This window comes from Sorex araneus, chromosome 8 (assembly GCF_027595985.1).
Source record: "Sorex araneus isolate mSorAra2 chromosome 8, mSorAra2.pri, whole genome shotgun sequence".
Taxonomy (NCBI): Eukaryota; Metazoa; Chordata; class Mammalia; order Eulipotyphla; family Soricidae; genus Sorex; species Sorex araneus.
Window position 1 is genome coordinate 13,273,050 of NC_073309.1, and position 16,944 is coordinate 13,289,993.

The following is a 16,944-nucleotide window of genomic DNA, read 5'->3' on the forward strand; positions in this document are numbered from 1 at the left end:
CACCCTAGTAATTCTGCAAGGTGCCCTCCCCCAGGCCTTCACGGGCCCTTCCCTAGTTTTCCTAAGTAGGAACAGCTCTCTCCTGGCTTTTGTTTAGACCCGCGTGGTACCAATGCCAAACTCTGAATTTCATCACATGAGGTTCTGCTTTCTTCTCCAACTAAATACTGGGTGCACCAGACCTAGTCACCATGGCGAGAGGAAACTCAAAACATGTTCGATAAACCTACACATCAGGGCCCTCTGTCATTTATTCTAACACAAAACACATCTCATTCACCTCCAATCCTACCGCTTCAAGTGACTCGGGGAAAAGATGGTGTTTCTTTTTTTTCTTTTTGACATTTTCAGCGAAATATTTCTATGGGATATGATGCCTAAGACAAAGTGCCAACTATTTCTGTAGGCAGGAGGAAAGAATGACTCAATGGGAGGAGACAGAGAAATAAAAAGCACCAATGCAGTGGAGTCAGAATATTTTTTTCCCCTTAACCTTGTAGTAAGCACCAGCGGGGTGGGACTAGCGCTGAGGTCTCTGAGACTGTGAGGCCGCGGCATGGGGGTCCTCGGCTAGCTCCATAAACCAGGCTCCGGGAGAGAGTTTGAGACACTCTGTATTAGATACTGACCCGTGTCGTGTGCCACTGGTGAGGAGGACGACAGCACGCTTTTCCCAAAGGGTGACGATCTCCCCAGATGATGGTTCTTCTCCGGAGGCAGCAGAACTTTCCCAGAATAACCTTTTTGCTCTTTATTCAGCTGCTGCAGCAGATACTCATTAGTTACCACCAGGGATCTGAGCACAGGGCAGGGAGGGGGAAAGGCCGTACAGGAAGCATGAAAACAAAGTCGATGCCAGTCAGCTTGAAATGTTTGTTAAAGACAAATGTAAAATGAAGTAACATCCTTAAATAGAACTGTCCGATTTATGAGCGGATGATTTTAGAAGCAGGCTGGCAGCTCCTTTCTTCATTACAGCTCTGTTTGATTATGTTCCAGACTGACGGCAGCAATAACATAGTTAGGATTTTACACAGTGATTGCACGAGTCTTTCCAGTGCACTTTCATGATGAGAAAAAACCCACCCGGAGACTGGCACCTGACCAGGTCTCCAATCAGGACTCCAATTTATCTTTTTGTTTGCTTCTTTTGGTTTTTTTTTTTTTTTGGTCACCCCTGGCAGTACTCAGAGCTTACTTCTGGCTCTGCGCTCAGAGATCACTCTTGACCACGATGAGGGGATAATATGAGATGCCAGGGATTGAACTCAGGTTAGCTGTGTGCAAGCCTTAAGCACCTTACCCACTGTACTATGTCATTGGTCCCCAGGACTCCAATTTCTAGCCCTATATCAGAACAACTTCTTTGAACCCAAATCTCTGCAGGTGGCTAATGGTGCCAGTCATGGCTGACTACCTGGACTTTGCATGACTGAGTCGTGCTGAAAGGTGTCAGACTGCACTCACCCAAACGGTGGACGCACAGTGCTATTCTTGGCTGCGTGGCTTGGAGCCCCAAGTCTATCCATACAGAACTAAGCACCTGGATAGAGTGCAGTGCAGCTGGGAAGGTTCATATGGCAGCGTGCTGAGATCACACAAGGGTGATCAGCACAAGGTGGTGCCTGGGACCAAACTCTCAGCATCATGTTCTACCACTGGGATGCCCCTGGGTCTTTGAGCTAACTTGTATGATATCAAGTGAAACCAAGATGATGTCTCCTTTTATGTGCTTTAGGGGAATCAGTTCATACCCAGAAAGCTAGCTAGTGGGAGGAAAAGGAAGAAGAGATAGGTAAGGAAGCTGAACTTCCTGAACCTATGGATTTTCTAGATTTGACCTTGGGACTAAGTAAATGTTCTAGCTAATTATAAAACAAAATTAAACTGGGGCTTGGGAGATAGCTCTAAGGGCTGAGTGCATGCTTTGCTTGCAAGAGGCCCAGATTTGCTCTCTGGCACTGACAGGATTGACCCCTGAGTACTGAGTGTTGCCACCCCAAAGCAAAAGTAAAACAAGATTTAAAATAATAATCACTACAAATCAGAAGCAAAGTGAAACCAAATGAAGTTATCAGTTTGCTCTACCTTGGACACACATCTTTCCTGCTTATCTCTCTTTGTTTGCTTTTTCCACTCTGGAGACCGTATGTCCATATGGTGCTGAGGGTCAAACCTGGGTTGGCAGCATATAAGGCAAATGCCCTACCTACTGTGCTATCACTCTGACCCTAAAATTGCTTTTTTTTTTTTCACACCCACTGATGCTTAGGGGTTGCTCCTGGCTCTGTGCTCAGGAATCACTCCTGGTGGTGCTTGGGGAACCATGTGGGATCGAACCTGGTTTGGTTGCATGCAAGGCAAATGCCCTACCTGCTGTACTATCTCTCTGGGTCCCCTAAAGTATCTTTTAAGTCATCTAGCATAGAGTTGGTTTCAATTATTTGAATATGTAGCTATAGAAAGCTCAGCTTAAGAAGGGGATTCTTATATTTAAACTTCATCAAAAATCCTAGTCAAGGTGTTATTTTTTACAAATCTGGAAGTCCAGAGCTTCTCTAAGTGTTTCAGGCAGCCTCTTTTGATGTTTTGTCTAGCCTGAGTCCTGACAGTACTGTCTCTTAAGAGGCGATGGATGCCTCTGCAGAATCACACACACACTGCATTCTTTCCCTCCTACTTTTCCTGTGTGCTCTTGACCTCTCCTGTGATCAAGAGCAGGGAGGCATTTTCTAGGAGAGCCAGATGATTGTAGGGGAACCCAGTGACCAAGGAATGGCAGGTGACCCAAACAAGGGTCCTGGTAGAGCCAGCAAGAAGCTACTTATTGCTGAGTTATCATAGTGCCAGCCAAGCTGTTCAGTCCCTCGTGTGTCCTGGAAAGCAGTGCTTTGGTCCCTGAGTTAACTGGTCTGGCAAGAGGCCCACACACTGAGTAGAGCCGATCTGGAAGGTACACACATCTGTCCTAGTCAGGTCAAACAGAAATGATAGAGGAAAGAACACATCTGCTTCTAAAAGCCACTGCATTAGACCTCTCCTACCTCTGACTTTCGTGGAGAAGAGTCACTGTCTCCTCCAGCTTTCTCAGCTGGGTGACTTCCTGGTTCAGGGCAACCACCTGCATGTTCAGCTGTTGGTTTTTGCGAAGAAGATCATCTGCAAAGAGGAAAGTAGCCAGAGGTGAGCTGGATTCTAAGCTGCAAGTCTTTTTAAAATTAAAAAATATATATATTATTTATTTATTTATTTATTTTCTTTATTTTTTCTAAGCTGCACGTCTTGGGATAGAGCTTAGGTAGAATCAGGTAGATCTCCTGAAGAGGCTAGGCCCCCGCTTCTGCTGCCACACTCCCTTCATTGTTTTCCCCTTCCTGGGAGATACCAGGTAGAGTGGCAAGAATAGGGAGTATTGAAACTTTTTTTTCTTTCTTTCTTTTCTTTTTTGCTTTTGGGTCACTCCTGGCTCTATGCTTAGGCCACTCTTGCTTGCAGAACACTATGTGGCACTGAAGATCAAATTGGGTATAGGTACTTACAAGACAAGTACCTTTTGTATTTTTTGGGGGGCCACACCCGGCTCTACACTGTGGGATCACTCCTGGCAGTGCTCAGGGCACCATGTGGAATGCCAAGGATTGAACCTGGGTTGGCTGCATGCAAGGCAAGTACCTTACCTGCTGTACTATCTCTCCAGCCCCACAAGGCAAGCATCTTAAAACCCCTGTCCTATAGAACAGTAATGGACAGAATATAACTAATGAACAGATCTGAACAGAAATGTTCACTTAATATTGCACATTAGATTATTTACCATTAGATTATTTCCAGAGTTTCACCTGCACTAGAAACTGTGCCTTGTAGCACGGCTGTAAGTACTGAATGATACACCTGCAACTGACTTACCACAAGGAGTCAACAGTTAGGTTGCTCTGGATTCTCTCTTTTAGTTTATGAAAATACCCCTCCACTTCCTATAGAGAATGTCAAAACATCTGAAATGGTGTCAACACACATAATAATAACCCAGAGAGTGCTTGCAATGACTGAATTTGTGGTAAAATTTGTGGTCAAGCCATTCCTATCTAGCTCCCCAAATGTTAGTACTACCGCTAGAACAGGGCAGATTAAGTGCACAGGAACTATTGGTGGAAGTAAGGCAGTATTCCAGAGCAGTATTTTTATTTTTCAAGGGGTTTGGGTGGTGTTCAGCGCTAATTCCTGGCTCTACTTGGGGATCACTCCTGGTAGTGCTCAGGGTTGAATTAGGGTTGGAATGTGCCTTAACCCCTATCCTTTCTCCTCCAGTCCTAGAAGAGTACACCTCCTAGACTCTAACATGCTTACACATCAGTTGCAGATCCTGTTAAAGTCAGAGTCTGGTTTAATAGATCTGAGGTGAGACCCAATAGTCTACTTGTCCGACAAACTGCCAAGTGATGCTAATATGGTCAATCTATGCCTCACACTGATATTTTTCTTGTTTTTCTTTTTTGTTTTGTTTTGTTTCTGGGCCACACTTGGCAGTACTCAGGACTTACTTCTGGCTCAGTGCTCAGTGATCACTCCTGGCAGGCTGTGGGAGGCACTATATAGGGCACCAGGGCTTAAACCCGAGTCAGTGTGTGCAAAGAAAGCCACTGATGAACCCTGTACCTCACATTTTGAGCAGTCAGAGTCTAGAGATGGGACTGCAACAGTTTCATTATCACAAGTAAGCCAAACACTGTTGGGCCTCATGGAAGTCAGTATCTCATGAACAAACACCTACTTGTTTTCACAGGAGATAAGTGGAGGTATCTTGATAATTTAAGCCTTGGAAGAATCAGAGAGGAATGAAATTCAACTCTGGAAACTCAGTGCTGACTTCATATCAAGTTTCTCATATAAATCCAAGTGCCCATGAGGCTTGCTTAGTTGTGGTAAGCTAAAGTTAACTAAAGTCAAGGGTAGACTTTATCTAAAATACTGGCCCAAACTGTGTTATCAACAAAATAGTACAAATCGAGGTTTCAGTGGGCTATTATCTCACACTATCACAATGGTGGTTTTGAAAAATACTCTGTGGGGTAGAAAGGTGGAAAGGACATTCAAATGTGCTCACCACTGATTTGAGTAAACAAGCCATTTGTCTTGGGAGAGATTTGATAATGTGCAACATAAGTTTCAAAGGTGTTCACCTCTTGCCTAGTAATTCTCTCTAAGAATGTACCCAAAAAACATTGTCTAAAATGTACACACAGATTTGTGTACATGGATATTCTTAGCCATCTCATTTATTCTAGTATCATTATAAGGACTCTCAGCCTACCAGAGGGAAGAAAAACCATTCCAGGAGCTAATACTCTGGTGGGGACGGAGGGTAAAGTTCTTTTATCTATCTATCTATCTATCTATCTATCTATCTATCTATCTATCTATGTATTAATAAGTGAGTCACCGTGAGGGTACAGTTACAAATTTACCCATCTCCATGCTTGTACTTTCTTCTGTACGGGTCTTTTGGAAGTTTTAAATTCCTTGCATTATTAGTTATACTATAAATTAGTTATTTTATAGTAGCTAACATGAAAACTATTTGGAGGACCACAAAGATAAACATGGTTTGTCCACGTAAGTATTATAGGTACTGTCTTTATTATTAAAGTGACATTAGGAATCAGATTGGTGATTCCCCAGGGTGAAGATGCAGGGAAACTGCATGAGGATCTGAGAGTATTTTCTGGAGTTATGAAAATATTCTGTATTTTGAAAATACAATTTTCTGCATAGGAAAATTTTAACTCTCAAAATGTATACATTCTGTTGTATGTAAATTTTTGTAAATCAGACATAAATCTTAAATTTTGAGTTAAAATATAAACAGCACTAATGGCAGTTATAGCTGGATAATGAGTTATAGTTTCTTTTTTTGTCTTGTTGTATTTTTTTTGGCCACACCCAGTGGTGCTCAGAGATCACTCATGGTGGGGCAGAGGAAACTGTATGCAGTACTGGGAACTGAACCCAGGTCAGTACATGCAAGACAAGTGCCTATTTGCTATACTATCTCCTCAGCTCATATTTTTATGATTTTTTGGTTTTTGTGCCACACCCAGCTGTGCTCAAGGAATACTTCTGGTGGGCTCAGGAAACCATAACGGGGTGCCGGGGATTAAACCCTGGTTGGATATGTGCAAGGCAAGTGCCTTACCCTTGGACTGTCTCTCCAGTCTCTGATTTCCCCCCAAACTCTTTGTAAAGAACATATTTCGGTTATAAAAACAAGGTTCAAAAATAATGACAATAACAGTAACACCTGTATACTTGCTCTATGCCAACTAAAAACTTCATCGGGTAACCCAAGTCACCTGGCATTACAACTTTCTTTTGTGGGGGGTACGGATCCACACCTGGCAGTGCTAGGTGCTCACTCCTGGCTTTGCACTCAGGGGGCCAGAGTTTGGGGGACAATGTGGGGTCCCAGCGATTGCCCCCAGGATAGCTGCATGTCAGGCAAGTACCCTATCCACTGTACTCTCTCTCTCTGGCTCCAGCCAGACTTTCTAAACTTTCTAAAACTAGATGATTGTTTCTGTGTGGGAATTCTCATGAGCCCTAGGTGATGTAGCCTGTAGAACGAGGCGAGCTGCAGACACAGTGCTGAGGCACACCCCACTGTGCTTTCCTCAACTTACCATAAGCGTGGATCTGGTGCCCACCCACATGTGAGGGAGGAGTGCCTTCCTCCAACTGCTGGACTTTTTCTGACAAAATGAAGTTTTCTTCCAGCACTCTGACAAGTTTTTGCTTCAGACTTTCCTTCAAATAAGAAAATAAAATACAGATCACAAATCTGAAATTCTGAGTGCTTTTAGAAGACGGCAAATTTTTTCCCCCTCCAGTTAGTGAAAAGCTGAATGGAAGCAAGCAGATCTGTGGCTTTCTCATTATAATTTTATTTATTTATTTGTTTTTTTGGTGGTCACACCCGGTGTTGCACAGGGGTTACTCCTGGCTCATGCACTTAGGAATTACTCCTGGCGGTGCTTGGGAGACCATCTGGGATGCTGGGAATCAAACCCTGGTTGGCTGCGTGCAAAGCAAAGGCCCTATCCGCTGTGCTATCGCTCTAGCCCTCTCATTAAAATTCTAATTTGTTGGCAAAAAAGATCAAGTTCAGCAAACAGATTTACCGCGTGGTGTCAAAATCTTCCATATTATTTATTCAATAGTAGCTAGCACAAGTGGTCATTTGGCCAAATGACCTTATTCTGAGCCATCCATCTTAAGTTTCTAGAAACTGACCTTAGTGTCTGAAAATCGATGTTTAGAAAATAGGAGAGGCCTGAGAGCTTACAAAAGACTGGAGTATATGCATCACATGTGAGAGGCCCGGGTTTTATCCCTGGCACTGCGTGAATGCCAAGAGCACTGCTAGGAGTGAATCTTGAGCACTTTTCAGTGCGGTCGTCCCCCTCAAAATCCGCCCCCCCAAAACAAAAAAGCAAAGTGTGTGTGTGGGAACATAAGGATATGATTCCCTTCTTTGCTAGAATCAGAGGTCTGAAGCTCAAGGAATGGTCCCTAGTCCATTCCTTGGGAGGAAAGACAATCCCAGAAATAACTTTATTCCTTGGACTCAAATCATAACTTTCAACAACATGATCCTAAAAATTTTCATCACTCTTGGGTCTTTCCCATCCAGCCCCTCCATTTCAAGTTTTGCTCTAATTTTATTTTTAAAAAGGGGAGGATTTGAGGTTCATTACTGCAGACCCTCTGATGTGTTCCTGTCCTGGCAAGTTTTATGTTCCTGATTTGCCTAGACTGAGTTGTCCATATGTTGGCTCAGGTTTATCTAGGTCTTTGTGACGGGGATGACCTTTACAGCACCATGCTAGTCTAAACCTGCTGCTCTGTTCTTTTCTGGCAAAAGAAGGGAAGGAGAAGAACGTGAGAGAGGCCTACCATGTCATTAGGGACCAGCTGCCCGGCCTCCTTCAGGTCTAGCTCCCTCCTGCGGAAGGCTTTGGATGTTTCTTCAGGGTGTGAGCGACACCACTGCTGAGAAGGAGCAGGGACTACCAAAGTCAGAAGCAGATCTCGGGCAGGACCTGCCAAAAATTCAGGTTGGGCGCACCGGGCCAATCTTTAAAGCTAAAGCAAGAGTTCCTAGTCAATAGCTACCAGCTCTGGAGGACAGACAGGCTAATCTAATATGGATTTTTTTTTTTTTTAGCTTTTGGGCCACACCCAGAGGTGCTCAGGGGTTATTCCTGGCTCTCTGTTCAGGAGTGACCCCTGGCAGTGCTCTGGGGACCACATGTGGTGCTGGGGATTCAAACCAGGATTAAACCAGGGTTGGTGGGAAATGCGGCAAGAGCCTTAACCCCTGTGCTATCTATCTCTCTGGGCCCTAATCTCTTTCTCTTTTTTACAAAAACTTAGTGGTTATCGGAGGTATTTTATGATGGGTTAGGAATCATATCCCACATCCTCTATGGAGAAACAATAGTAGACCCTCAGGATGCAGGTTCTTCGCTATTTTCTAGTCACTGATGAGTGGCTCCCAGGAATAATGTCCTACAAAATGAGAGCAAAGGGTCAATGTGAAAAAGAAAATAATTGGGCTAGAATTTCTTCTCTATGTCCTGTCAGAATAAAATAAAAATAAGAGTAAAGCCAAATAATTTTAATTTTCTAGTTTCAATGTAAATATTTATCACCATCTGGAGCTCCTTGAATTCTTTTTCCATTAAATAAACTTATCACACTAACATTTGCAAAAAAAAAATTCCTTTCCCCATGTTCTTGAAAAACAACCCTTTAAAGAGTGAAGGTCATTTACTCATTTGAATTTTCTAGATCATAACGTTTTAACAGGCATCTCAAAACTCTTATGAGCAAAACTCAATTTGTTGTATTTATTACTGGGACTTTACCAAGGATCATCTCCTGCTGCCCATGAACATGACCAGGCTGTGTTTCACATATATATATATATATATTGCTCTTTGGGTCACACCCGGCGATGCACAGGGGTCACTCCTGGCTCTACACTCAGGAATCACTCCTGACAGTGCTCAGGGGACCATATGGGATGCTGGGAATCAAACCTGGGCCGGCCTCGTGCCAGGCAGACGCCCTACCCGCTGTGCTATCACTTCAGCCCCTGTGTTTCACATATTTTATCACTCTGCGCGTTCCCAAGACTACAAAAACAATCACAGGAGGAATAAAAGAATTGGTGTGTGAGGAAAGAATGCTGATAAAAACAAAAGGAAAAACAGGGAAGAAGGATGATTTGCCAACTCCTGTGTCACTGAGAAATTTAGGTGAGTGCTCATGAGGACAGATTCTGTGAGTTAAGGGGACTGAGAGGCGATCTTGTTTGCAGAACACAGAGCAGAAACACCACACGAGCCCTTCTGCAGGAACTGAGAATGCACTCACTCATTTACCGAGAAACTTCTTGTTGAGGAGGAGGGAGCTGGAGCTGCTCCAGTGCTTCTCCACAAGCTCCACGAGCTGCCTGAGGACTGTGGTCACATGGGAGGTTCTGGCAGAGACCAGAGAACTGTGGTTTCCTGGCAAACCATGCAAACTGCCCAGGTCACTAGAGAGAGGCTCAAGAAAGAAAACAAAAAACCAACATTTGTCATTCTTGTGCAATAAGGGAAGTAAGAATCCAGACACTTCAAGTGTTAACGTGGAAAAAAAAAGGGAAAAGATGGTATCATCTTTCAGTCCACTTGAAAATTGGTCCAAAGTAGATACAGTGATATATTCAATGATAATTTCAAATACAATAGTATGTAGCTTCTATTGTAATTTTCAGTATATTTTCAAAATAAGTGATTTGACACATCTACAATGCAATCAATATTCTATAATATGGAAAGATTAAGATTAAACATCATAAACATAAATGTCCTATATTTGGGGAAAGGGGGAATCTGGGAGACCCAGGGGTCACTTGCGGCAATGTTCATCTGGTTTTGTGGGTCAATGGAATTTCTGGTATTTTGAGCTCTTGACATAGATGATACCAAGCTGGTGGTACTAAGATACACTCATCTGTGCTTGTGGGGCAATGTGCTACTTGGGACTAGGCTCAGGGTCTCCCACGTGCAAGGTATTTTGCTCAGTCCTTTGAGCTATTTCCCCAGCCCCCATAATTGTATTTTATTCATTCACACATAAATGAATCAATTACATTTTATTCATTCACATATAAATTAAGACATATATCTGAATGAATAAAGAAGTAACTGTGAATTTTACAGTACACATCTGCCAATCTTTTCTGTAGGGTCTCCCGGAACCCAGGAAAGCTGTTACATATTAAAAAGAGCAAAATTGGGCCAGGGATGTGGCTCAACAGTAGAGTGCAAGCCTCACATGTGTGAGGTCCTGGGTTCAATCCCTGGCACTGCAAACAACGAAACCAGCAAAAAATCAGCCAAATTATTTCTCAATCCTTGGCTCTTTCAATACAAAAATGATAGGAGATTAATTAGCTAATATTGTCAGTGCTGAAAACTGTGAAGCGTACACCAAAAACAGCAATATTAAGGATTGAGTCATACATGGGCCTTATGATTAATAGGAAAAAGCATTGTTAATGGGATAAACATTTATTCACAGATTGATAATGAAAATTAATTATGTGTGTTGAGCATTCTGTATAAGGAATATGAGCATAGGAAGAGATCAAATGAAGCCCTGGGGCCAGAAAGATAGTACCGGGCATAGGCATCTGCCATGCACGTGACCAACCCTGATTTGGTATTGATTTGGCAGAGGGATTTCTGAGCATTTCTTGGACTGACCCCTGAGCACAAAGTAATAAGCCCTAAGCACCACAGGTTTGGCCCCATCCCTCCTAACCCCTCCCTGCAAATTCCTTTAAGAAATTAACCACTGGGGTCAGGGAGATGTGGTTCAAAGGGCAGTAACATCCGTATGCAGGGCCCAATTCAAGCGCTGGCACTGCATTCTTGGCACACACACACACACACACACATACACACACAGAGCTGACAATGTAATTGAGGAGGAAAGTCAGAAAGTCCAGATACACTACAAAATTGTTTGTTTCTGGGGCTGGAGCGATAGCACAGTGGGTAGGGCATTTGCCTTGCACGTGGCTGACCCGGGTTCAATTCCCAGCATCCCATATGGTCCCCCGAGCATGACAGGAGTGATTCCTGAGTGCAGAGCCAGGAGTGACCCCTGTGCATCACCGGGTGTGACCCAAAACCAAAACAAAACAACACAAAAGAGACTTCATTTCTTTAGAGGAAATGGTTAAGAAAATAATATTTTATAGTCACTGTTTTTCATGTGTTGTGATTCCTCCGCCCCTCTCGGAGAGCCTGGCAAGCTACCCATGGCATATTGGATATGCCAAAAACAGCAACAATAAGTCTCACAATGAGAGAAGTTACTGGTGCCCGCCCGAACAAATCGATGAGCAACAGGATGACAGTGACAGTGTAACTTTGTGTATCATGTAGCAATTCGGAAACTTATATAAACATTTCAGCATTTTATTTCATTTACATATATAGTAAGAATTGATAGGGGCTGGAGAGATAGTACGGCATCAAGGGGGCTTGCCTTACATGTGGCCAACCTAGGTTCAGTCCCCATCACCCCAAATGGTCCTCCAATCCCATGCCAGGAGTGATCCCTGTGGGCAGAGCCAGCAGTAAGCCCTGAGCACTCGCAGGTGTGGTTCAAAAACAAAATTAAAACCAAAACAAAAATATAATTAGTAATAAATTTTATGAAGTTTGGGATCATTTTGTTACCTTTATGAATATTTTTCATTTTCAGCAAACTTTACCTAATGACCTTTTGGTAATATTTAAATTTTTATAATCTGTCTAAGACTCTAAAGTCTTCTATATTTCTGTATTTTTTTTTCATACCCAGTTGTGCTCAGGGCTTACTGGCTCTGTACTCAGGGATCATTCCTGGCAAGCTTGGGGGACCATATGGAGTGCCAGGGATTGAACCCAGGTTGGTCATGTGCAAGGCAAGCATCCTACTTACTATACTACCACTCTAATCCCTTATAACTTTTCTTTAAAATCTGTCTTTTTGGCCACAACTGGCAGTGGTTAGGGCTTACTCCTGGTTTTGTGCCCAGGGATCTCTCCTGACAGAGCTTCAGGAACATAGTGATGCTGGGAATTGAACTCACGTTGGCTCTGTGTAAGGCAAGCTCCTTACTAGCTGTACTACCTCTCTAGCTTTCTATCTCTCTAGCTCTCTTTTTTTTCTTGAATAACTTTTGAACTTAGAAATACTTTTTTTGAGGTTGGGGGTAACACCCAGCAGTGCTCAGGGGCTCCTGGCTCTGTACTCATGAGTAACCTTTGGCAGTGTGCAGGTGCCAGGGATTGAACAGGGTCAGCTGCATGCAAAGTAAGCACATTACTGCCTGTACTATCCAGTCCCATTAGCATGGTTTTTACTTTGACCATTCTAAAAATTGAGCAGCATTTTTATAAATGTGCACATTTGAGCAGCTCTTTTGCAGTTATTTTTTGGGGCGGGGTGCACACTCAGCAATACTCAGGGGTTATTCATGGCTCTGTGAGCAGGGATTACTACTGGTACTCAGGGCATTATCTGGGGTGCTGGGAATCAAACCCAGGTCGGACTGCATGCAAGGCAAGTGCCCTTCTCGCTGTACTATCTTGCTGGCCCCACATTTGCAGTTTTTTATATGGAAAAAAATATTAGTGACTGGATCAGTGGTTGAGCACTTGCCTTTATATGTATGAAGCCCTGGGTTTGACTCCTAGTTTCATAAAGGAAAATAATAAAATACATCTATTTACCTTTGTGTGGCGTATTAGAAATGCCAAAAACAGTAATAATAAGTCTCACAATGAGAGACGTTACTGATGCCTGCTCGAACAAATCGATGAGCAACGGGATGACAGTGACAGTGACAGTGAGAGTGACCTTTGCTAGGGATAAAGCTCAGTGGAAGAGCACTTGCCTTGAATGTATGAGACTCTGGGTACAGTCCCTGGCACCACAAACAAAAGAAAAAGGAAAATAGTAGCTGACAGGAAAAGAGAGATAGGAATTTTTTAAACAGTACAGAAAAGTACACTGAAATTTTAATTGCAATTTTAACATAACACATAAGAGGTGGGAGAAATTCCTAGAACATGCTTTATTCTAGGGCCAGAAAGATAGTACAAGGGTTGAGGTGCTTGTACTATCTGCTGATCCCTGTTCAAATCCTTGGTTCTAAGTTTGACTCCCTAAGCACTGCCAGGGGTCGCTCTTGAACCTGGAATAGTTCCTGAGCACCACTGGGTGTGACCCAACACCTTCCCCTTAGAATGTATATATAGCATTCAAGTATCCTAAGCTTTGCTGTCCCATCCCCCTTAGCTTCTGAACACACAGCCTTCTTTATCTGGATAACAGGCATCAGCATGGGGTTGGGCATGTGAGTTGGGTTCCCAGCACCACCCGCACCCTGAGCTTCACTGGTGCAGCCCCTACTACTACTAAAAAATATGTTGCAATGTCAGAATACGAGACAAATGGGACCCAGAAAGCTCAGGAAGAATTACAAAAAAAATTATAATCACCTCCAAAAATTTTGAAAACTAAACAGAAAATTTTTAAAGAGTCAAAATAACTAACACCATCTCTGGCCAAGCTGCCAGAAGGCACACAAAGTCCTCTGATTTTGGAAAATAATTACCACCCCAAAGTAACAAGGCCCTCCCATAACCCTACAAACCCATGCTAATATGCACAGCAATTTCTAATAACTAAAAAAAATGAATAGAAATAGTTGTTATTCACCAAATCTGCTTCCTCCAGACCAGTCAATGATTAAGTAACAATTGATCCCTATGACAAAGGATGATAGGCTCAAGAGAAGAGAGGGCTCTGAAGCAATGTTTCAGATGGAAGTAGGACCTAGTGGGAAAATGATTCTGACAGAGAAGAATAGAAGGTGTTCTCTATGGAGGGATGTATTCAAAGGCAGGAGACAAAACTTAATAAGAACTGAGTACATTTCTATTATACTTCACTAATTAGTATATTACAATTTTATGACATGATTCACACTATATATGTGGAAATGGTCTTCCATTTCTATGAACTGCTCTCAGCTAAAATCCTCTGGATAATTTAATTCCTTTCATGAGGGGCCACTAATTTCGAAAAAAAGTGTAATAATTTTTATTTCCTTATAGAGAAAAATGTCTTCAGAAGAATGGTCTCAGGTTAGTCATGTGCAACCCAAGCAAATGCGTAAACATGCTATGATTATAAACATCACTATTACTGAGATTACATTTTGGTCAGCCCTCAGCTTCTGGAAACTTTCACATTCTTTCCTGTTGGTAAACTCTGACTTCTACTGCTTTTTTTTTATATCCTCAGTATTTCTCTAAACTTTTCTGAAGAGATTTTTGGTATTTGTTTTGTGTCCCTCTGTTCCCCACTTCCAAGTGAACCCTTGCTATTTGAAGTAACTTTGCTCCCTTATCCCAGTCACTAGAGTGTCTGGAACTTTCTCTATGCCTGCATTCTAGGATTCTACTGCTTTTTATCTAAGTACTTCTGTGCTGTGTTTATACTCTAGAAGTAGATGAGGGACATCCTTTGCCCTATGATAAAAAATGAAGAAAAGCAGGGTCGTAGGACAGTACAGTGGGTGGGGTATTTGCCTTGCATGTGGTCAACTTGGGTTCTATCCCCATATAGTCCCCTGAAAGATCCCTAAGTGTAGAACCAGGAGTAAGCCTTGAGTGCCAGCAAGTGTGACCCAAACACATACACACACACACACACACACACACACTCACACAAACTCACATGCAGGAGAAAGCAGCAGGAGGGAAAATGACTTTCCCAAGGGCAGAAGAACCATAAGTTTTAGTATTAACTACTGACCTGGCTTCTGAAACTCCCTTTGAACCTTTATTTTTAGGTTTTTGGGCCACATCCAATGTTGCTCAGGGGTTACTCCTGACTTTGCACTCAAGAGCTATGCCTGGTGGTGTTTGGGGATCAAATCTGGGTTGACTGCATGCAAGGCAAGCACCTTCATTGCTGTACTATTGCTCTGGACCTCCCTCTGAGCTTTTCTAGACCTCTTAGTCAGAACCACTGCTTACCCCCATTAAACCTGGGTGTCTGTGTGCGCGTGTACCTGCTTGTACTCCCAAGTAGTGATCAGAGTGTCTAGGGGATACTCCCGGCAATGTCAGCAGTGGCATTTGGGCTCAGTGGTGCTGGGGACTCCAGGGCTCCCCTGGCCAGTGCTAGGCGGGTGGGGCATGGAGTGGTGGGCTTGTATTTGGGCTTTGTGCATGACAGGCTGTGCTTTGGCCCTATAGTCATCTCCCAGCCCCTTGATGTGTTTCACATATAAGCACAAACAAGCTGGTACTTGCCTCACTGCCAGCTGCATCTCTGAAGCCTTGCTTTGGATTCAGGGTGGCCAGAATGTCCTTCCTTTTGAATCCTCTCTTCGACGGGCTTAATGGGTGCTTAGTTAAATTCTCTCTGCTTTCCGAAGTCCCTGAAGGCAAGAGCAGGGTCCGCAGAGAGTCTCCCAGGATGGAGCTGTTTGAGAAGGAGCCTGACGCTGGTGTAAAATCACTGAGGTTGGAGGACAACTGTTGCTCGACATTGGCTAGCACAGCAGGGTCACTGTTGAAATGAGTTGTGGCATACAGATCTGCGGAGGAAACAGACTGGAAGATAAACTTGCCCCTCAGCTCCCTCAAGTCTCATCAAATTGTTACCTCCGAGACACGTCAATTGTCACTCCAAACCTAGGACGTGTTAGATCAAACTCCTCCTCTCCATCTGAAAACCTGTGCCATGCCCTTTCCATCCTGAGAAGTGGCAACTCAATTCTAGTTATTGAAACTCAAAAAGATCTGGATGTGGTCTCTTTTTTTTTTTTTTACTTTATGGGTTATATTCAGGGATGCTCAGGGGTTACTCCTGGCTCTGCACTCAGGAATTACTACTGGCAGTGCTTGAAGGACCATATGGGATACTGGGAATTGAACCTGGGTTGGCTACATGAGAGACAACTGTTCTACCCACTGAACCACTGTTCTGGCCCCCCAGACATTGTCCTTGATTCTCATTTTCTCCCAATACATCCTTAAATCCCTGAGCTAATTCAGAGGTATTCATTATCTTCAGGACATAATAAAAATCTGACTCTTTCTCACCACCTTTACAGTGCTCTCCCTCTAGCGTAAACTAAATTAATCTCTTTCCTAGAGTATAATGTTCTAGTTTAAAATTTTCAAAATTTTCAGTCCTTGTTCCCTATTATTTATTCTCCATCCAGCAGTCAGAGTAATCCTTAAGTCAGATTATGTCCACCCTCCACTCTGAGCTCTGCTACAGCTAGTGTGGGCAGCACTGAAATCTGGCTTCCTGGCACTAGCCTCACACTCGCCACTTTCCTCTCCTGCAGCTGCCCTGACTTCATCAGTTTTCCTTGAACATGCCAAGCGTGTTCCAGCCTCAGGAATATTGTACTTAGTTTTCTCAATGTTTAGAAATTTTTCCCCTCAGTTATCCACATGGCTAATATTTCATTCAAGACTCTAGCTCTGTGGTATTTCATCAGAGAATGTTTCTCTGACTTATTTAAAATATTACTTTCTAACTTATTTAAAATATTACTATTCTCAGTTTGAGACTCTTTCTGTTCCTGGAGCGAGCAGGTATCATTGGGCTACACTAGCTCACGACAGGGACAAATGGAGATGTTACTGGCGCCCGCTCGAGCAAATCAAAGATCAACGGGACTACAAGTGATACAAGTGATACTATTCACTGTAGTCTTTTTTCTTCTTTTTTTGCTTTTTGAGTCACACCCGGTGATGCCCAGGGATTACTCCTGGCTCATGCACTCAGGAATAACTCCTGGTGCTGCTC

The 16,944-nt window shown here is 43.2% G+C and overlaps 1 protein-coding gene across 1 annotated transcript in view; it reads right to left on the reverse strand.

The window, feature by feature from the left end:
- Positions 1-570: 570 nt before the first annotated feature.
- Positions 571-16,944, reverse strand: part of LRRC36 (leucine rich repeat containing 36) — a 56,319-nt gene continuing 39,945 nt past the window's right edge. The window contains exons 9-14 of the mRNA XM_004600912.2: positions 15,432-15,718; positions 9,444-9,609; positions 7,951-8,096; positions 6,678-6,801; positions 3,045-3,159; positions 571-796 (exon numbers count right to left, since the gene is read on the reverse strand). Of these exons, the coding sequence (XP_004600969.1) occupies positions 571-796; positions 3,045-3,159; positions 6,678-6,801; positions 7,951-8,096; positions 9,444-9,609; positions 15,432-15,718 (1,064 nt within the window). The remainder of the gene's footprint in view (positions 797-3,044; positions 3,160-6,677; positions 6,802-7,950; positions 8,097-9,443; positions 9,610-15,431; positions 15,719-16,944) is intronic.